Genomic DNA, 22,134 nt, shown 5'->3' with positions numbered 1-22,134 from the left:
GTCCATTTTTTATTAAGGAACCAAAATCTTTAGTGCTTCCAACACCAAAGAAGTTCAGGATTAACTGTTACGATGCTTTCAAATCCAAGTGAGAAATTCTTTCTGAGGCTTCCATTTTCTTCCCTCCCCCAGAAACTCCACCCAGACTGGGGGCCAGGCACCTGTGTAGAGCAGAATCCTCCACCATAGTTCCTTCTTTCTGTCAGCCATGTAGCAATAGGCCTTGCATACTCCAGGTCTCTCAGGAGCAGAGTTTGAAGCAACGCGTAGCCAGTGGTTTCCACCGAGATTGCATCTTTGCCGTTCCCCCAGTAGCGCTGCTGCTTCGCTGCAAGAATAACTCAGTCTTGAATCCCTTTGGTAAACACACTTGCCAAAAATTATTATTTTCCTACACAGCAGATATTTCATGTCATAACCCTGAGGAACCACAAGACACAGGCACTGTCATGTAAGCAGAAAATCATTTAGGAAGCAGAGATAACGGAAAAGGAAAACCACAATTTTGAATTTTGACTTATCCAACCATCACAACTAAATGATCCCATTGTGCAGCAATGTTCATCTGATGGAGTGGTAGCATTGTGTGTGGTGTTCCCCAAGAGATTATGGAATTGATTATGCCCACAAATCCAGTCTTGGTTAAGAGGATGCATATTGCCTACTCTGAAACTATGCTTTATTAAACCATGATGTATTTACCAAACAAATTGGGAGAAATTAATGATGTGTCAGCACAGCCACACAACCAACTGACTCAGCATTGACCACAGCCACACATTGAGTTGGAAAGAGTTGACATCCATGTGGAGCTGGAACAAAGCACTCAGGACTGGTGAGGGGCTTTGAAAAGGGTTGGAAAAGACACTTTCCCTCTGATCACAAATCCAGTCTGGACTAATCCTATATGTAGTTTTTGACTCCCACTTTAGAGGTGTGAAGACTTTGGTAGGCAGCAAGGGAAGTAGAAAAGGTAAATTACTACCACAGTTTTGTTCCAATTCCAGAATCGGGTAAGATCATGATCCAGACTTCACAATGCTAAGTTGTTACTTTATAGTTATATTAATTATACAACTTACATACTATAATTCCAACATTGAAATATTTAGTTACGTAATTTAAGGAATTAAGTATATTAAATATATTCAAATAAGTTTCTATGAAATTAAATTGTCTTAATTTACTTGAATTTGTTTTATTAAAAAAAAAACACAAATACACTTAAATGAGTGCACAGAGTGCTTTACTGTGCTTTCTAACTGAATTTTTAAGAATGGTTACTATTACCTGCATCAAAAATAGAACAGTCTCTTAATTTTTCTTTAGCAAACCGAGCTTCTTCACTTTCAGAGCTCACAAGCGTCAGAGCATAAGCAGTGATGGCTGTAGCATAGCAGTTAGTATTTCTTGAAAGCTGATTTTTCATGTAAGCCACTGCTTGTCTAATCACCTGTACCTGTGAAAAGAGAATGGATCCATTTGGGAAGGTCATTCAGCCCCACTAACTGTTACTGCTGGTCAAAGTACTAGGAAATTAGAAAACTTCACTGTAGCAATTTTTGAGACTATTTTAATATTTTTTTGCTTAGTGATTAAAGCTATTTATGATGGAGTTTGTAGCTTGAAACATCTTGTACATTAGGCCACACCATCTTTTCTTATCTACCATGGATGTAAATGGACTTTTACCTCCGCGTCATCATCATCATTACCTATTATCATTACCAGATAGTAAGGTGGACATGCCATTGAGCAGTACCCTTCAGACTTAAGGATAAAGAGTCAGACTTCCTACCCCATCAGGTGAGTCGTAGGCTTGTACAGCCTGTTGCAATGCTATGGTTACAAAGGCTGTCAAAGCCAAATCCTCTTCTGCTGACTCAATGCCACCCTGAAGGACAAAACATGAAAAGTTAAATGTACATGTGTAAGCTTATGATAAAGTTTAGAAAATTACTTGTCATACAGTCAGGGACCTCTTATCAGAGCATCTGACTGCAGATTGTGTCATTTTATCTTTTATTTTTGCTCAGTAACTTGTGTCCACCTAAAGTATATCTTCTACAATTGCAGTTATGTTTCATGAAACAATGTTAAGAGATTAGGAACCTGCTACATCTTTTGGCTGGTAACAAAATATTTAATTACTTAATTTATAGTTAAAAATCTACAGTTTCTCATTGGAATATTCATACCTAAAATTTCCAAGCACACCCCATAGACTAAAGAGCCCTCTAACACCCAGAACTTTTCTCCTGTAAAGTTATTTACACTCCATTACTAGATAGTTTCTTATTCCTCTTCTTCATATACTAAACACAGTGCCCTCATTAGCTTTTTTCCATGAATATCTGAATTTTCATTCCTGTTATTCTTTGTGATTCTTTTGCTTGTGCTCTTGTTTGACAACAACCTTAGGATCTTCAACAACCTTCAACAACTTTTGCCAACAATCTTCTTCTTCAATTAGCCCAAAATGTTTATCCTTAGGAGGATAGGGTTTTTTTTTGCTTAGAAAGACTTAAGCCTCTGTACAAAATTATCATGCACAGTTGCTGAAGCAAATGTAAAATAGAAGATAAGTAGCTCAGAATGAACAGAGGTCAAAAAAATCTTTGTTCAGTTCTTGAGCTGTTCCCCTGTGCCACCAGCAGTATTACATCAACTGTGAAACTGGCTTTCAGGGTGAAAGTCTAACTAGTGATTTGACAAAGGTCATTAATAAAATTCTTACATTTTTTCCATATAAGATCACTAGAGAGGTATCTGCATTTTCAATGAATTTTGGAAGATGCACATTCTTTTAATATCCTACCTGCATGGGCAGTATTACAGTTTTGTGTTTCTGGACAGTTGTAGGTGATATGTAGATTAATGTATGCAACTGAAAATTCAAATTAGGTATTGAGATTATTTATTTTCTTTTCATCATGGGAGAGTTTAAACATTGAAACAGGTTACCCAGAGAGACTGTGGGATCCTCATCCTTGGAGGTACTCAAGACTCAGCTGGACACAGCTCTGTGAGATTAGTTCTAACTAGACCTGTTCTTAGCACAGGTTCAACTAGATGTCCTTGGAGGTCCCTTCAAAACTAAATTACAATTCTATGGCTCTATTGCCTTTGGCAATAAAAGTCATACATTTTTAGCAAGCATAAATATCTCAGAATTAATTTTCTAAGTGCTCCAGAGGCATAGGTCAGCTGCAAAATTATCTAAGACTGGATCAAAAGATAAAAGTGATGAAGCGCTAGCTGTGCAACTCTGGCATAATAGACCTTTTATCAAATTAATTTTACACTACAGATTTTGTACTTGTTACATTACAGATTTATTTTCTTTAGATACTTTTCTTGCTACTCAACAACTCACAATATTCCATCCTTAAATGTGCAACAGATTTTTCTAAATTTGGATGACCTACCTGCATAGTCCTGTCCAGTACTGGGTGATGGTCATGGAATGAATCATCTGCCTGCTGTTGATTAATCAAGTAGGAAATTGACTTGTGTATGTGACTGTCTTGGACACTAATAAACTCTCTGCACCTTGTGAGTACTTTAACAATGAATGCAGTTAACCTGCACCAAAAAAAAAAACAAAAAAACGTTCCAAACTTGTGCTGACATGTATTTATAGAAGAGTATATTGACAGGAAAAGGAACATACTAATTTTGTACATAGAATCATATTCAATACAGTGCACTCGCTATAGAGTGCTCATTTGACATCAGCATGAATTGTGACAAATACAAAATAATCAGTGGGTCAGCAGAAATCTTCTTCATCAAGGACTAAACATGCTCAGAGACTAAGAGGGTTGACTATCCATGACAAAAATACACAGGCAACACCATGCCCACCAGATTTTGAAAATCCATTCCCCAGAAAAACTTCTAATGCATCAAATGATAACAGAAGTATTTTGGAAAACAACAACAAGAAAAATAAACCACAAAAAAAACCAAACCAACAAAAAAATAAATAAAATCAAACGGAAAAATACACTTACCATACACTACTGGGGGTTGACTTAAATGCTCCATAGGAGCCATCCACCTTCTGAAACTCAAGCACTCTAGCATAACCTGCATGAACAGGACAGCAAATAACTGTTCAAGTAATACAGATATTTCGTGGGCATTCTCATACATTACTTGGATTAACATGGACATGTACAGTATTGACTAGTGGAAGAGTAGACTGAGATGTTCACTGGTACATTAAGCAGGAAGTGATTGGGTCAGCAGGCATTTGACACAGAAAAAGCTCTAGGCTTAGAAGGTGCTTTTTCTTGTTTGACTTAATTGAATCATGAGAATAACCTGAAAACTGCAGGTATCTATAGTTACAAAGCATTTTCTGTGTAGTGAATATTGGGAAATTTATATCCCATTACTGACAACTTTTCAAGCTGTTCTCTTTATGGTGTAAGGAATAAAAATATATACAAAACATCATAGGAAATCACGAGTTGTGGCTTCTGATCTTGACTGCTATTATATTGACAAAGTCTACCATAGCCACACAACTTAACTTCTATGTGCTGAACTTGGATAAGAATCAAGAAAAACATAAAATAGGGACTAAATGCTGCTGATAATACCAAACCCTAATCAGCAGAATCTCATGTGACTTCAGGGAATCTTAGGTAAATAGGCTAAGACTTCAGTTCAGCAACTCTTAGCATATTTTTAATCTCTACTTATACCCTTGTTTTTCACTGATGAAGTACGTCACAAGTTGTCTGAAGATCATAAAGACAAGTGCCTTATATTGCTTTATGCTGTGTACACACCAGTACAGTTAGAAACATCAGCTGCACCTGCCACAATACTGATAATTCCTGGGCTCTGTAAACTGGAACATCTCCATTTCCACATGTTGTCCTGGCTTTGTTGTGCATTTAACTCCTGATCCCAGAGTGGAGTGGGGTCTTCAAGAAAAACCTTTGCAGCTGCCCTGTTCCTAAGGAAACTCCCTCCCTGGGTTGATCCAAGGTCACTGTAGCTCATGTAATGAATACAGGAGTATGGAAGTGAAAGTGTCAATAGCATGATTACCTCTGGGAGTTTCATTAGTTGTCAAGAGATGCTTGCCAACTACAGACATCTCCAGCAGAGATGTCTACATCCCAGCTGGCAATCCTAAGCACTGCCTATGATCCATGGAGAGAAACAGGACATGATTAATTTTGATCTATTTTGCACATCTACACTAGGAGGAAATGATCAGCTGACCTTTGCTAACCATTTACTCTGAAAAGAGTTGACATTGATCAGCTTATATTTTACTTTCGGCTTCTAAACTAGACAAGTGAGAAGGCTGACTGTGAATGTCAATACTGTGCAATGTCAGATGTAGGCAATTAGTCACCTAAATCCTCCTCCCAGTTCTGTCTCTCGTCTGTCTGCAGATTGTCAGAGGCATTTCTGTGGGGCTGTGTTAAGACAACGCTCTCTCTTTGGTGAGTAGCTATGGTTAGTGTGCAGAGCTGAGGGACAACACTGACAGTGCCCATTGGTTTCTGAGGCTTTTTGCTGCATACCTTTCTCAATCATCTTGATGGCTTCCTCCTTCTGTTCAGGATTCATGTTGACCCACTGCTCGCTGGCATCCAAATACTCAATAGCATAGACTGCAGGGGCCATTTTCACCATTGTTTGCTCTGCACAGCCTGTAGGCAATGTAATGAGTTTCTCAACTCCAGTGAGACTAAGACAATTCTCAACAGACTCATCCATGAGATTTCCTGTTGTGAAAAACACAAGCCACAATGCATACTGTGTTTAAAGCTGGCAGATGTAACATGAAGAAAGGTGATTAGTAACTGTAGGTTGACACTCCAGTGCAGCCTGATACTTCTCATTATTAGACAGTTTTCAGCAGCTTATGACTTTTTAAGGCTGAAGAAGGACAAGGATGATGTCCCAGGCCCTATGAACACTGGAGAAAAGAGGCTGGGGCACTGAGGGATTGCAGAGTAGAAAGAGTCCTGAGGCCACCAGAGGCAGGGAAGCAAAGAGAGGGAGGAAAGTCTGGTGCTTCAGGTTTGGGCTGAAAAAGTCTTGTCAAACCAGACTTGATCCTCCCACAAAGGGCAAAAAGTCAGGCCTTAATCATGCCAAACTTTTTGTGCAGATGATTGGTTTGGTTTTTGTTTAGTTTAGTTTTGTTTTTGTTTTTCCTCTCTGCACTTTTCTCATTTGATGGATTCAAGCATTCCCATACTTTAGAACAGTGATTTGAAATGGAAGCCAGTATGCTTTGCTTCAAGAATGCATTATTTTACATTTTCTGGGGAAAAAAAAAATAAATAAAAAATTAATAAGAGTACTTGCTAGCGTATGTTTTAAAAATACATATGCATAAGTATATATATATATATATATATTTGTATACCATAATTTGATATAATTAATATATGATTATGCTGCACCTTGAATACTGTTTTCAGTTTTGGGCCCTGCACTACAAGAAGGACATTGAGGTGCTAGAGCGTGTCCAGAGAAGAGCAAAGAAGCTGGTGAAGGGTCTAGAGAACAGGTCTTCCGAGGAGTGGCTGAGGGAACTGGAGTTGTGTCATCTAGAAAAGAGGAGGCTGAGGGGAGATCTTGTCACTCTCTACAACTGCCTGACAGGAGGTTTTAGTGAGGTGGGCATTGGTCTCTTCTCCCAGGTAATCAGTGATAGGACAAGAGGAAATGGCCTCAAGTTGCACCAGGGGAGGTTTAGTATGGATATTAGGAAAAATTTATTTACTGAAAGAGTGATCAGGCATTGGAAAAGGCAGCCCAGGGTAGTGGTGGAGTCACCATCTATGGAGGTGTTCAAAAACATGTGGACCTAAGCACTTCAGGGCATGGTTTAGTTGCCATGATGGTGGTGGGTTGATGGTTGTACTGGATGATCTTAGAGGTCTTTTCCAACCTTAATGATTCTGTGATTCTATGATTGCATGTATCTTAACTTTAGTAAAACAGAACTTTCCAGTCAAGCATCTTTCTTTCTGAAGAATAAAGCAGATTTCTACAGAACTACAGAACCCTGCAGTGTGGGGTTACTAGAGAAGGTGAACTCTTCCCTTCTCCTCTGGCCTTACCATAAAGTTAGCCTGGGCACAGGATGGACTTCATAAAGCTATTATATGAAATATAAGTGAGTAGGAGTAATTAGCAAGAGGAAAAGTATGAGATCAGCCTTGGGGCTGTTTTGTTTTACGATCTGAGCACACAGCACAGATCATTTGAATGATGGCAGAAAAACTAGGATGGAACAGAGTTTTTATATTTAGGAATGTGCAGCACAAAGGGGCATGTCTCTTGTCACCTATGGAAAAACTATTGACAAAAAATTATATTTACCTTTCAGGCTAACAAACACGTGACTATCAGAACCTGGTATCATATCAGATGGTTTGTTCAAGTCCAGTGTATGGGACTTTACTGTAAACAAATAACAAACAGAGAACTACATCCAAACTCCTTAAACATAAAAATGTACAGTGTCATTTCAGAACATGCTTTCCATTAAACATCTCACAGTTTATGGCAATTGCAACAGAAGTATAGTCAGAAATGTTAAATGGAAATTTATTAAAATAAATGTTTCTCTTTAAAGAATTGATTTGATTTCCAATTATTAGCAATATTTTTCTTGGCTTGAATGAGGCTTGGTTTTAATACCTTGTAACACCCATTAGTAAACAGATGTCTACTTAATATTTAAGATTGGTTCCTTGAAGCTCAGCCGTAATACAAAAAAAATTCGAAACATTTAGAATTAAAGATTTTTACCTCTTTGAGTCTCTTGCTATGTATTAGATGAAGAGATTTGTGACAAGTTGTGGTCAATAAAGCAGCATTTGTATCTGAAGAAGTATTTTGCTGCACCCATCAGATATTCCTACCAGGCTTTACAACCCCTACCCCAAACCTTATCTATATCTAACTTTTTTGTGTAACTTACAGTCACTATTAATGCAAATGGTATTTTCTTCTCTCTGTAAAACACCTTCAGCCTGTACAAATGAGGAAAGAAAAATCAATATTTTTGTAAGCACCCGCAACTGAAATTAAGCTACATGAAAGCCATGATCTCTGCCCTTGCACTAGACCAGCAGATGGCAGAAACAGGTTATTTTGGAGTGAGGTTTCTCTCCAGGTAAAAATAAATCTCAAAGTCATAATTTCAGTCTCCCAATGATAATGCTAGTGAACTCTACTGACTTTTTTGTTATTATTGATGTGTTCCCTGGGTGAAATTTATTTAACCAAAAATAACTCAGAAAAATTAAAGTTGAAAATTTATTCTCAGCTTTGTAAGATGTGCAAGTCAAGTTCCCAGGTGTGCTTGCTTTTATAAACCTCTTATCTATGAAATCCATCAAGTTCTGAGTTTATCTTGTTGGTAAAATGTAATCTTTTTTCCCTTCTGATTTCCACTCCTTCCTCTTCCAACAGTATATATTTAAAAAGAGCTCTTTTCACTGGCACTCTTAGTGTTTTGGTGTAGCACTGAGGTTTGTGTCTATCTCTAGAAAAGTTATGGCCTGTGACAACAGCAGGTTGCTGACATCCCATGCTTTGTCCTTACCTACATGGCTATACCTTGACAGTAATTATGTAAATTATCTTATTTTGTGCTTTTTATGTGGGTAGCCAGTAGGCTACCTGGGTACTGTAATGGATCTGTGGCAGTCAGTGTTGACTCCCAAAAAGTCATCTTTATTAAAAGGCTCCTCGTTTTCATCATATTCAAAAAAGAACCAAGGCATTAAATAATCAATATAACATCTTTGTTTGCCTATATATATTTTACCTATGCTATAGTTAAGCTTGAAGATCCATTAACTAGAAGGAATAACATAGGGTTAAACTTCATGTCTAGCAGAGGCTATTTCCTCCTCAAAATACTGCTAGATTAACATCAATCTTGGCTTTATAATTGAATAAAACTTTATACATTCTGATGAAGCAGTTGGAAATTAAAGGTTAAGGGATGAGCACTGAATGTATGAAGGAATTTGTTGCTGTGTTATGGGTAGAAGGATGGCTTTTTGCCTTACAGAACATTTCCATATACACTACTCACAAACTTATCACAGGGTTAAATTGCTTCCCCATGCTATAGCTCAGTTCTTTCTGAGAAGCAGGTTTCCTGAAGTTGCTTCCAACCTTATGTTTCTAGGATTTCACTCCCTCCATGAGCAGTCCACACATGGTGAATTTTATATTTGAGGAGAAGCATGCATTCATGAAGTGCCTGCCCTCAACTAGTTATACCTACCACAACATTGAGTTTCTTCTGAATGCTGTCACTGTACCCAGGAGCTGTGGCAAACGCAGTAATTGTAATTGGAATTTCTCCCACAGTCAGAGGGACAACTGAGAAGTAGGCTGGTGTTGCAGAGTTCCCCTTAGCCACCAGTGTCAACTGCACAGCCCTCTCCATTGCCTCTGCAGTGCACAGCCCCTCCACTGCCTCCATGCTCACTGTAACCTGTGGGGACAAGGCAATGCCTTCAATCAGGCTCCGAGCACCTCTGCACAGGAGAAATACACCAACTCCACAAAGTCTAGGTAAGAATGGAAAATGAGAAGGAAGCATCACAGAAGACTTTAGCTTTGCTTAAAAAAGAAATAGCAATGGGGGTATTTTGCAAGATGGAAAGTGTTTTCCACTTTGCCCTCCCCCCTAAATTTTCTGTTCTCAACCTGTAAAATGGGAAAACTTTTTCACTGAGAATAGATCAAGTGCTGGTACAGATTGTCCAAAGAGGTGGTATAAGTCTTCCTCCTTGAAGATGTTCTATATTTGGTTGAACAAGACCCTGAACAACCTTCTCTAATTGGATCTGCTCTGAGTACCAGGTTGGACTACAGACCTCTGGAGGTACATTTCCAACCAAAATTATTCTGTTACCTTATGGTCTGTGAACATTCATCTATGTTGACTAGGGCAGTGAAGATAAATTAGAAAGTATTTCTTCATTACACCAAACTTGAAATACCACAGGAAAGTAAGGAGGATAGTACATTTTTATACAATCCAACGCTACACCTTTCAACACAAGTTCAGAAGTTGCTGGTCAAGCAGAGCTGGCTGAGAGATGGGAAGAGATGAAAGAAATAGTATCAGCCTGAGTATCCTGGAGGCCTTAAGACCAATGACAACTGTGGCCATATACAGAGCTGGATAGGTGGTACATGCAGAAAAAAAGTGGTTTTGCATTTCATGCACAACAAAATTTCTGGCTGACAAATCAGCTTGTGTGCTCATAATTTAGCTCTGTATCTCTTGTACCTGCTTTATCAGCAGCTGGGGGTTGCCCAGATCAGCAAGTGGCAAAAAAGCAGCTGTTTCAGTGAAGAGGGAGAAGACGTATCCAAAGACAAGGAATATGGCTGTGTAATATGGTAATTGAAATCTGTTCTATATGGTAATTTTGAGAACTCTCATTGGGGAAACTTCCAAAATGGGGGCATGTTGTCTGGGCTGTAGGAGGGCACTGAAATGTGGCTGGGTCATGTACATTAAATTATTACATTGCTATATAGCTAGCTAGGTAGATATGGATAGCACAGCAATTGGTGGTAATACTACCTGGAGATCCTCGGGCAGATAGTTGTAAACCACTGCTTTTATTTCTAGCTGTTCATTTCGTTTGACTGAATATGGTAATCTCAGGGATACAAAAAAGTCTTTGAAGACAGCAAAAGTGTGAGGGTCAGCTATGCAAAATCCTGGGAGGAGAAAAAAAACCCAGAGTTGAGAATCACACAACATCAGCAGATAAGAAATTAAACATCTAATCAAATCTCATTGCCTGGACTCCCCTGGGGGTCAAGGGCAGGAGACAGACAGACATCTCCAGAGAGCATTTCAATGTGCCAGTGCTAGAGACCTATCTCAGAGGTGGATGACTTGCTCCCCGGCTTCACTGCCATGGTTTTCTGCAGGTGAAATTTGGCAGAAGTATCTGCAGCTTTTGTGAGTGAAATGTGGCCCTTTTTTTCCTGCCAAGGCCATGTGTAAAGCACAATACCTTTCATCACATTCTGTAAACAAACTCCATGCTCATCATAGCACCCCTGGATCATCCTTTCTGAAGGGGAGTGGGCAGTACCAGGTGGAAACTCGGTCCCTCTTTCCTGGCCCTGGTCAACCCCCAGGAACTTCCAGAGAGCAGCACTTGGGCTTTCTGGTGTTCAGCCCTTGCTGATCCTCTTCTAGTCTCCTGGTGATCTCTGGCTTTCCAGAGACCAAAGACTTTCATGCTTCTCTGAGATGGCCAGAACTTGCTCTCAGAAATATTCAGAATAAAGTGGTATTATCACTGCTACCTTTCTTTTGGTTTCCTGGCCATGTGGAAGCTAAAATGAGATGATTTATCAGTTTGAAAGATTAGGAGACAGTTTTGATTGTTTAATCCACCATCCTCCAGAGCCCAGCTCATGTCTCATGTTGCTTTTATAAACATACACCTAGCCCTTAAATTCTAGCTGGGCTTTAATATGGCATAAAAAAGAAGAGTAAATGTCATATCAAAACACTTTGTGTTTTTCAGTACAGACTGTCTGATTCTGTCAACATAACATTGAACCTCAAAATACACGTTCCTTGTCCTTCCATACAAAAAAACCTCAATAAAATATCCAAAGCTGATACCTTTTTGGGGAGATATGCTTATTGCCTGAACTTCCCAGGTAGTTATAGAGTCAGGAGCAAAGTTTTCTACACTAAGAAACACAAAATAAAATGTATTAGGAAGAATGTATAAAACGTATACATTGACATTTGCTGAAGTTTAAGTATTGAAAGGAAAAATATTTTCTTAGTTGTTGAGACAAAGTACTTTCAAATAGTCTGAAATCCTCTGTATCAGGTAACACATAAAGCTGTTATCAATACACATTTCACTGTACAAATATAGAGATATTCACCTAGTCAGGTAATACAGTACCTATGGTTTCCAGGGTTTTTTACTTCTTCTAAATTCCACCACCAGCTCTCAGGAAAATAACTGCGCAAGTTGACAGAGGTTTCATCAAACAGTTCTTCATGGTCATCGTAGTCTGTAAAACAAGATTGGAGCTTCTGTTCTGAAGTCTTTGGCCATGGACCTTACACTGTCTTACAAGGAGTCAGTTTGTCAGAGAGAAAGCAGCAAGTAAAATACTCAATGAAAAGACTTCATCTGTTTCATCTTGTGCATCAAAAAAAAAATACTGAAAAAAGGGAAGCAATGACCAAAGATTGTCACTGAACAAAAGGATAATTCATTCAAGTTCAATAACTGGACATTGCCAAACAAGAAAAATATTCCTTTTTAGTAATGCGTAGTAAAAATATTCCCACCATCCCATGTTTCTTACAGACAGAGAATGAAAGGGAGGTTCTGGGGAAAATGGTAGCAGAAATTACACTTTGAATATGGTAATTTTCAACACAAAATATTTAGTGTGTGTGACATCGACTCCTATGTGATCAGGAAGAGACTTTGGGGAGAAGAAAGGAAGAAACAGAAAAAATTATCCCTGGCTTAAGTGGTCTCTTCTCATCAGATAGTGTTTAGGAGGTACATGGGTGTTATAATAGCTGATCTAATAAAACAAACATTAATCTGAGGTCACTCAGAGCCTGGAACGGAGGAAACCCTTATTCTGCTCACTCTTTGCAGCCTTCCGGGGTGCAGGCAGGGGCCAACAGCTCCTCTGTAAAGTATCCTGGATCCAAAGGTGGCTGAAGTGATTACTTTCTCTCCCCAATAAGTTATCCCATCCCATTCCCACCTCCACAGTGTACAACTGTGAAGACGCAATAGTGGTGGATGCTGCACTATACCAGGGCTCACTGAAACAGTGACGTGAGCACTTTCCCCTGGCCCCACAGCATTGAATGCCCCTCCACCAGCCTTTGCCACCATACAAAGGGTATTTTTCTGTAGGCAGCTGCATGTCACCATTCTTTACATCGTGCCAAGCCCACTCTGATCCGCTTTGCCTGCTTCCTGAGCTTCGTGGCCTTCTCACAGCAGTCCTGGAATGCCTGCAGGCACTCGGGGGAGCCAGCCACCTTGCTCAGCCTTTTTTCACAGGTAAACCTCATGGGATTTAATTTCATTCCATCTTCACAGCATTTCCGTACATCAGTATTTAGGTACTTCCTGGCTGCAATAGAATTAAAGCCAAGAGTTAGTGCTGTAGAAGTAGCAATAAGTGTAAAGGTGTTAATTGTGCTAATTCTTGTCATGCCTTGTAATTAATGTCAATTGTTACTGCAACAGCCTGCCTTCAGCAGGAGACCTGTCCTAAACACATCCACAAACACAGAAGGAATGTATGAGACTTAGGGCATCCTAAATATTCTATTCTAGTCTTTCTCTTCAAATTCAGATGATGAATTAAAAACATCTCCTCCGCACACTGAAATTATATGTCTTGATAGTCATGGCAGTGTTCTCATTCTTGAATAAAGAGACTGATTTCAAAAGTAAGGAAGATCCCAGATTCAAGCCTTTATGTCTTCTGGCAAGGAAATATCAATTTATATAAATAGGTCTAGAAGAAAAACTTTTTTTTCTTTTTAATTTAGACCAATTTAATTTTAAAAAAATTTAGACCAAGTATTCTACTAGCTCTTCTCTTAGTAGAGCACTAAGTACCAAAGCTAGCACAGCAGCAAAGCAGGATGTTGAGAAAAAAATCCAGGACTTATAAAACATTTTCTGATGATACAAATAATTTTGAAAAATTTTAAAGCCATATCTGCTTCCATGGCAAGACACATAGTAGAAGTACTTCCCATTTGGGAAGCATATAAACTGGTGTATTTATTTCCATTTGCAGCTGGGCCACTCTGGTTTTATTGTTTAGGTTGTTTTGATAGATGACACATGAGGTCACATGGCATAGAATACTCGTGCTGTTATATCACTTAACACAAGAACTGAGACTATCAATCTCTTGGTACCCCCTACTATCCCATCACTTCTTGCCCCCTAGATCCCATCCAGATGCCTCTGCCTCCCCTTGCTAAGCCTCTCAGGCCACCCAGATGAGCAGACATACCAATTTCTGACATTTTCCTCTGAAAATCCAAAGATCTCTTCTGCCTTTTGGTATCCTGGTGGCATTTATAACCTGAGAAAGCAGAATAGAAGAGCTTGGTCATGATGCTACGACAGTACCAAGCCTGATCATTCGGGTCATTCATCCATCTCTTTCACAGCAGATCCACAGATTTCTGAGTTACCACACAGCCCCAGGCAACTGCTGCCTGTCCCAGCTGAGCTGCGTATGAAGGGACCAGTAGCAAAGATCTGTGCTACCTGAGCTGCCAGCACCCAGTGGAAGCACAGAAGAATTAAAATTCACAGGCAAGGGAGGTCTTAGAACATCACAGTAATATGTTTCTTATTTTTAAACAATAAGCCAGATCTGTAATGGTCTTGAATAGGCATCTAAAAAAGGGCAGATTGCACTTACCTTCCCGGAGATTGGATTTAATTGTATTTGATATAAAGGCCAGACCAACATCAGTAAAAACTTGAACACTATTTGCACCACCACCTGCAGAACATCCAAGATCATACGAATTCATAGCATTAAATACCTGCCAAATAAAACAGCATAGATGGACTGTACACACATGCAAAAGGTTGTGGTTTTGGTGTTGTTATTTGTTTTGATTTTTTTTTAATGTATATTAAAAAAACCACAATGTAGTCTTTGACTCACAGAAGCAAGACAAACTCATGGAACAAACTGAATTTTGAAAATGAGATTAGAGCTGAGGAATATTTTAGCTGGGGAATGCTTTCAAGTACTGTTTTTTAAATTTACAAGCTTGTTTGCTGTAGCATGGAAGAACCCATCTTAAGTATAACATTCACCATAAATAGACCCTAACTGCAAAAGGAAGAATATTTTCAAGCTTAGCAAAGCTGTGATTAAGCAATTAATAACTGTTCATTAAATGTTGACCCTCTCATTACTCATGTGTAGTAGGTAACATATTTTCTCCTCACAGATATCTTACCTTTTTGGCTGTGAGCTTATTTTTCTTGTTCAGTATAAAAACTGCTTTATCAACCACAGCTAAGGCCACTGTTCCTGCATGGTCCGTTTCAATCTGTAACTTGATGGTGTCTGTTGGTTCATATTTCTCTTGTTCTGTTCTCACTTTAATCTAAATATAAAAGATTGAAACAAAAATGTCACTTTTGTTAATACAGAGGGAAGACTCTTTGGGCAGGGAATACTGTCAGCTGTGAATGTCAGCAGTCAGAGGCTGGGGGATGTTCCTGTGACACTTTTCATCAGTTGCATTTCATGACATTGGGAAAAATTCTCTTTTCTTTTTACTCTATGGTATCTAAAAAGAGGAAGAGGAAGGTGAAATAAAGGCTTAGAGAAACTCCTATTTTTTTTCATGTCGCTTTCCTTGTGCTTTTCCAATATATACTCAAATGCAGAGGAAGATTTATCTGTATGAAATTACATTATTACTCTCTTCAAGGCACAGCCTGTACTATGGGAGAAGGTCATCTCTGCCATCACTCCTGGGAGCCCTTTCCAGTTGTACCTTTTAGCAAGAATCCTAATGTCTCTCCTTTTCAATAAAAATGAACATTTCCATCATATCTTTCCCTTTTTAATCCCAGGCCTGCACATGCTCTGCTGATATGTCATGGTTTTGGTTTTATTTCAGAATAGAATAAAGAAAGCCAGTTGCTTGGAAAGTACCTTTCCTTCACAGACATCCATAACATCCACCCATACAGAATCAGCAACAATCTCTTCACGGCCCTCCTTCCCAATGAAGTAGTAAGCTAAAAAGCGAAAGGCAGGTACCATCTTCTCAGTGATTTTAAGGTTTATTACTTTATTTGAGGAGGGGACCCTTCCCAAAAGCTCAGTTTGTCCCTTTGCCACAACCTGCAAGGAAGAAGCAAACAGAAAACAAGTGTTTTGTATAAACATTATACTGGGCATTATGTTGCGTAATTTTATATACATATATAGAATTTTCTGAGGCCATTTCTATTTAAATTTTATTCTCTTCTAATGGCACCTAATAGTTTTAATTCCCAACCTGCATACCAATAGTCTGGAAGAGGCCAACACACAGCACCTCTAACACAGAAGAATGTTGGTAAGCCTCTGAGGAACTCATCCTGTGGCCCAGGTTCAAACCAAATGTACCTCCCTCCATCCAGTCCTACAGCTTGGACAGGAGTCCTAGACAGATGTCTTATTTTTGTCTTCTACAAGAATATGTCATCTCCTATCAGTTTTATTTAATCAGTTATCAGTATTGAATCTTCCAGATGGCCTGGAGGGTTTGGAGCTGGAGGTTTCACCCAAAAAGTATTACTCAGGATAAAGCATCACACACTGGCCTTTAACTGATTTCAGCCCATCTTGCATTATTTAATTTCTTTCCTCCCATATTATGCTGATTATGTTCATGGATTGTCAGGAGTGGAAAACAGATACAGTGGCAGGACTGATAGTGCTGCTCTTCCCTGAACAAAATACATGCACCTTTCCTAAACACATAATGTATGGGCTTCAGGAAGAAACAAAGTTATGTTCTGAAACATACCCTGATCCAAAATCCTTACTGATTTCATTTAAGTGATCTAAGGTTGGGATAGAGCCTCAGTGCCTCCCACCCACCTCGTGTGCCCAGCATGGCGCTTTCACAGACCTTGGCAGAGGCAATTCCAACCCTATGCTACGTCATCCAATTAAACCCTAAACCTATTCCAATATATCAGAATCCCATTAAAAATAAATAGGAACTGGTACCTGTGGTGCCTATTGTCCCAGGAAATTTAACTTGTCAAGGGAAATTAGGACAAAGAGAAGGAGGAGATTGAAACACATTTGATATTCAACAGATTCACTCCTGGAATGTATTCATGAACACATTTGTCTCCTTCAGAAAAATAAATACTTTGCATTCCTGGTGCCAGGCTGAGCAGAGTTGTTTCCTGGCTTTTCTCTTTACAAAACTGCTTTTCAGATCTAATTTCAGGATGCTATTTGAGGCCATAACAGCCAATGCCTTCGATCATACTTCATGACATTATTTGTTGGAGATAACAGTGACCTACATGTTAACTAATCATAGAACAGTTTGGGTTGGAAGAGACCTTGAAGATCATCTAGTTCCAACCCCCCTGCCTGAGCAGGGACACCTCCCGCTAGATCAGGTTGATCAAGGCCCCATCCAACCTGGGCTTGAAGACCTCCAGGGAGGGGGCATCCACAACCTCCCTGAGCAACCTGTTCCAGCATCTCACCACCCTCACAGGAAAGAACTTTTTCCTAATGTCCAACTTGAATCTCCCCTCTGTAATCTTCAAACCATTGCCCCTTGTCCTCTCACTACACACCTGTGTAAAAAGCCCTACCCCAGCTTTCTTGTAGGCCCCCTTCAGATATTGGAAAGTTGCTATAATAAGGTCACCATGGAGCCTCCTCTTCTGCAGGCTGAACAACCCCAACTTCCTCAGCCTGTCTCCATAGGGGAGGTGCTTCAGCCCTCTGATCATCTTCATGGCTCTGCTCTGGACATGTTCGAGTTGTTCTATGTCCTTCTTATGTTTGGGACTCCAGAACTGAACACAGTACTCCAGGTGGGGTCTCACCAGAGCAGAGTAGAGGGGCAGAATCATCTCTCTCAACTGGCTGGCCACGCTTCTTTTGATGCAGCCCAGGATATGGTTGGCTTTCTGGGCTGCAAATGCACATTGGTGGCTCATGTTAAACTTCTGGTCCACCACTACCCCCAAGTCCTTCTCTGGGCTGTTCTTACTCCTCCCAGCCTGTATTTGTGCATGGGATGGCCTTGACCCAGGTGCAGAACTTTGCACTTGGCCTTGTTGAACTGCATGTAGTTTGCACGAGCCCACTTCTTGAGGCTGTCAAGGTCCCTCTGGATGGCATGCCTTCCCTCCAGTGTGTTGACTAACATCAGGTGCAGGCAACATGGAGCCATACTAATGGAAGAATTATGTGTTATTTATGAAATAAGCAATAGTTAACTACAAATGGCATTTTCTGAGATATTAAAGGTCCGCTAGAATACAATTAGGTTTTCTAATTGCTGCAACACAGCCTTATATATACGTGTGCTCTGCCCACAACAAAGCAGGCAGTTCTGTAATAGCTGAGAAAAAGGTATTTAACTAAATCAGAACAATAAAAATAATGTTAAATATTGGCTTATTATAAGGAAAGAATGCTGATTGGAAGGAGTAGGAAAGAATGAGATCTGGATTAAGAGAAATCAAATTGTCATAGACATAATAGAGCTCATCTGTCTAGGATTTCAGATTTTAAGGCTGTCAGTTTCCTGTTTTTCAAAAATATGCACATAACTATGCAAACATTACTCTGTATGGACAGATTTGCTCTCAAGTTCTGGTCTCCCTATGCACGTGTGTGTTCAAATCCCACTCCTGACAGCCAGTAGCCTCTGTGATGACATCGGCTCGTGACAATATTACATGCCAAAATTGTAAGCAAATATATAAAAATAACATATTCATAGAAATAGTTTCTGGAAGGGACTTATGGAGATCTGTAGTCCAACTGTCTACTCAACAATGAGCCATCACCACCATCAGATTAAGTCAGGTGTGGTTTTCTCTAGTTGAGTGTGGAATGCTTCTGAGGATCACAATTCCCTGAACTCTCTGGAGAGCCTCTTCATTGTTGCACTCATCGCTAGTGAAAAGATTTTTCTAAAATAAACCTTCCAGACCATAATTTGTAGCCTTTGTCCCTTGTTATATTGCATGGCACCACCCAGGATATTTGTCTCCATTATTTCTGTAACTCCTCTTCAATTAACTTTAAGTTACTGTTAATCCATTCTTAGCCTCTTCACCAAACTGAACAAGCCCAGTTCCCTCAGCCTCTCTTGGTAGCTCAGGTGTGTGAAGACACTGATCATCTCAGTTGCCTTTTGCTGGACCCCCTCTGGTTTTCTATATATTAGTACCTAGATAGATGTTCTGGGTTGTATAATGTCTTAAATCAGTTACTGATATGCTCCTATTTTGCTTACCATATAATAGAAATAGTCAATCTTTCCACCGCCAGACTGGTGAATATCATTCAAAGTGATGCTTAAGGTATCTCCAGGTGCCTTGACAGTATGTGGGATGCTGATGCTGAGGAAATCTGGGGAAGCTGACTGGTATCTTTCAGCTCTGATACTGGCTTCAGGTGATTCTAATTTTTCTTTTCCCTCTTTAGCCTTTACCTGTTAAGGAGGAAAAGGACATAGCAAGTAAAGCATCCCTCAGGAAACTATAATATAGAGTATCACCCTTAATTCATATCTTGCCAGTTTATTCAGAAAATGCTGTGAAATGAGATGAGTCACTGCTGACACCTCATCTGCAGAACTTGGCATCAAAAAACAGTATTTTATTTATTTTCTCACCCTCTTTTGTCTCTTTCTATGTTTGCACTTGGTATTTTTCAGGCTTGGACCCTTCTGAATCAGAATCAATGACTCAAAATCACAGCTTTTTTCCATTTTTGTGTTGTGCACATAATGCAACTTTCTGACTGTATAGATGTAGCCTTCTGCCTGCATTGCACGGGACCTTTTCCTTCACTGTCTTTTCATAGTTTTTGTAAGTTTTCATAGTGATATTCTTTACTGTCCCATTCTCATCCTTCTTGCTAGGAAGATGCACAACCAAACCATGGAAAAAGCAGCACTACCGCTGATGTATGTACTCTCAAAGCTCTGGTGCACACTTCTGTGAGATATTCCTCATTCCCAGGTCTCTCTAATGCTTTTTACACAACCTGGGTGAATCTGTGCAGATGGTGTAAGAAGTCAAGTTCCACCCTTTTTGCTAATTTAATTAAAACCGATCATCTTCATTTGTATTTGTCTTATGAACTCTTCTCAGTGGTATATTTTTAAACATGGATGTTTGAGTTTTCATTACCATTATTTGAAGCATCTGAGCATCTCCAGGGATGTCAAATGTGAAGGGGATTAGACCCTTTTTATTAGAAAGTGCAGTCTTCTTCATTGGGGTTTTTCCAGGCAAGGTAACAGTAGCAGTGACAGGTATAAAGGCAGCAGGAGAGCCATCAGGCAAAGCTACAGATGCCTATTGGAAAAAAAAATATTAAAAATCTTTTACTGTTACTTCAAGGAAATGTCTGGGTTTAAAAAACGTCCACAAACAACAAGAAGTTATAATAAACTGAGAAGAAATACAAAACTGTACACATTAATGTTTGAAAGCTTGCGCTTTGAGAGAAAGAAGTAGCAATGGACCCAGTCTGGACTCCAGCTAAAATAAAACTCTGTGAATCTGTGAACCTGTACCCCAGGTTTTCACTTAGCATCTACTAGATCTCAGGTGATCCCAGAGATATTAGTCTTTAACTATTACAAGATAAATTTCTAACTTAAACTCTTTGTAGAAAAAGTTGAGTTGTGAGGTTTAAAAACTCAAAAACTTAAATGCATTTTTTTTAAAAAAGATAAGACCCTGGTTTTGTTTTCAGAATTCCAATTTGATACTGGGTTTATCTGGTACAACATTATGATTGTTATCTTTTGAAACAGAAGTGAGGAAGACACTGCTGCATGTTCTATAAAACCTTGTACTGCAATAGTGCACAAATGACTTCCAGAGCAGAAAACCAGTATTTTCTGGCTTCAGTTTCCCTGCTCAGGCTCTGTGTGTACAGAAATGAGATAATCAAGACACACAACCAGTAGCTCCGTGCTGGGCTTGTTCCTGAAGCTCTCTGTCCTACAGTACTCCCACTGGATCAGAGAAGAATTTTATAAACAGGGCAGGTAGAAATCCTTTGCTATGGAGGAAAACAGACACAGACATCTAAATACTACATACCACAACAGTGAAGGGGGCTCCAGGCACAAAATACTTTTTGGTGTTAGACAGATCAACAGCATAAGGAGATTTCACAAACTTCACATTGATGAGTTCCTCTTCCCTTATCTCACCACCTGTCAATATCAAACAGTACGTGTTTCTATGGGAGCAACAACTACATGCTTGCATGCCACAGCATCCATAGTTTCTGTTTTCTAGATTAATTGTGATTTTAGCAGGTTATATAAAGAAAACTGAAATATGATACCTCCCCAAGAGCTTCAACCCAGAGAAAAGGAAGAGGGGTGGGGAGCACAACCAGAGAAGGGCCAGTGCAAGTGCAGTGGGATGAGGGTGGTGCTCCAGCGAGCTGGCACTGGCAGATGTGTGCTCTTGACAGCTCAGATGTAGAGACTTGCAAAGCAGTTTGTTACTCACACCATAAAAATTCCCCTCTAACACATCCATTGGAACAAGCTGCCTGCAAACACAGAGTACACTGGTACCATAGGAGCTGCTGGAGCCATGCACCTCCCTTTCTGAGCTGCTGGGGCTTCATTCCTGGGGAGAAGCTGCATCAAATTCCAACATAAAAGTCACTCCGAATAAGGGGGATTTGGAATGTAGATCTCTAATTTTCTGAAAGAGATTTTTTTTATTTGTGACTACTGGTAAGAATTAATATTACTTAATGTAATCTTCTGCAACTTTGCACCTACAAGACAGCTTGAGCTTCTGCTTCCCATCTAAGTTTCTTCTAGTTAAACTATTCATTCTTCTGGTTAACTTCTAGTTAAACCGCTATCCCCAACTACTTAAAAAAATCCAAAACCAGTTACATGGCTCACTTTAAACTAAGTGCATATAGAGACATACTTTCAACATCCTCATTTCCCATTGTCAAACTCCAGAGTTGAGATGTGTCAGTAAAGCCCACAAGCTTTGCTCTGTTATGGATATAATTAATACCAAGCACAGCCAGCACACAAGTGTGGAGGCAGTCTGCCCATGGGGGAAAGAAGGACTCAGAGAGCGGTCAGGAATGCTCCACACCACAAGATCTTATGTCGAACCTGCCAGTGTGGTAATGAGAGGTCTCTCAAACCTTTTTGCTCTTGTGATAAAAGTTAGGACAATGGAGCATGAAAGTACCTATTGTAGATAACATTAAAGAACTGCACAGCTGCAATGCATTTATCTTAATTTTAGGATTCTAAGGAATCCTACTTAAGATTTG

General features: G+C 39.5%; 1 protein-coding gene across 3 annotated transcripts in view; it reads right to left on the bottom strand.

Moving 5' to 3' along the window:
* LOC127379988 (complement C4-like) overlaps nt 1-22,134 on the bottom strand; it is a 61,998-nt gene that overhangs the window by 11,786 nt on the left and 28,078 nt on the right. For 2 of the 3 annotated variants that reach the window (XM_051608324.1, XM_051608331.1), the window contains 20 exons: nt 20,916-21,031; nt 19,992-20,159; nt 19,091-19,288; nt 15,754-15,945; nt 15,047-15,196; nt 14,494-14,620; nt 14,077-14,148; nt 12,979-13,176; nt 11,970-12,081; nt 11,675-11,745; nt 10,610-10,749; nt 9,293-9,505; nt 7,973-8,024; nt 7,369-7,449; nt 5,553-5,756; nt 4,017-4,092; nt 3,429-3,585; nt 1,799-1,894; nt 1,291-1,459; nt 162-328 (listed from right to left, as the gene is read on the bottom strand). In XM_051608324.1, the coding sequence (XP_051464284.1) occupies nt 162-328; nt 1,291-1,459; nt 1,799-1,894; nt 3,429-3,585; nt 4,017-4,092; nt 5,553-5,756; nt 7,369-7,449; nt 7,973-8,024; nt 9,293-9,505; nt 10,610-10,749; nt 11,675-11,745; nt 11,970-12,081; nt 12,979-13,176; nt 14,077-14,148; nt 14,494-14,620; nt 15,047-15,196; nt 15,754-15,945; nt 19,091-19,288; nt 19,992-20,159; nt 20,916-21,031 (2,759 nt within the window). Of the gene's footprint in view, nt 1-161; nt 329-1,290; nt 1,460-1,798; nt 1,895-3,428; nt 3,586-4,016; nt 4,093-5,552; nt 5,757-7,368; nt 7,450-7,972; nt 8,025-9,292; nt 9,506-10,609; nt 10,750-11,674; nt 11,746-11,969; nt 12,082-12,978; nt 13,177-14,076; nt 14,149-14,493; nt 14,621-15,046; nt 15,197-15,753; nt 15,946-19,090; nt 19,289-19,991; nt 20,160-20,915; nt 21,032-21,335; nt 21,537-22,134 lie in introns of all 3 variants that reach the window. The other variant, XM_051608342.1, reaches the window with a different exon arrangement.

The sequence above is a fragment of the Apus apus genome, chromosome 1 (assembly GCF_020740795.1).
Source record: "Apus apus isolate bApuApu2 chromosome 1, bApuApu2.pri.cur, whole genome shotgun sequence".
In the NCBI taxonomy this organism is placed as follows: Eukaryota; Metazoa; Chordata; class Aves; order Apodiformes; family Apodidae; genus Apus; species Apus apus.
Note: the sequence above shows the minus strand (reverse complement) of the source record. Positions and strands in the feature narration are given on the sequence as shown.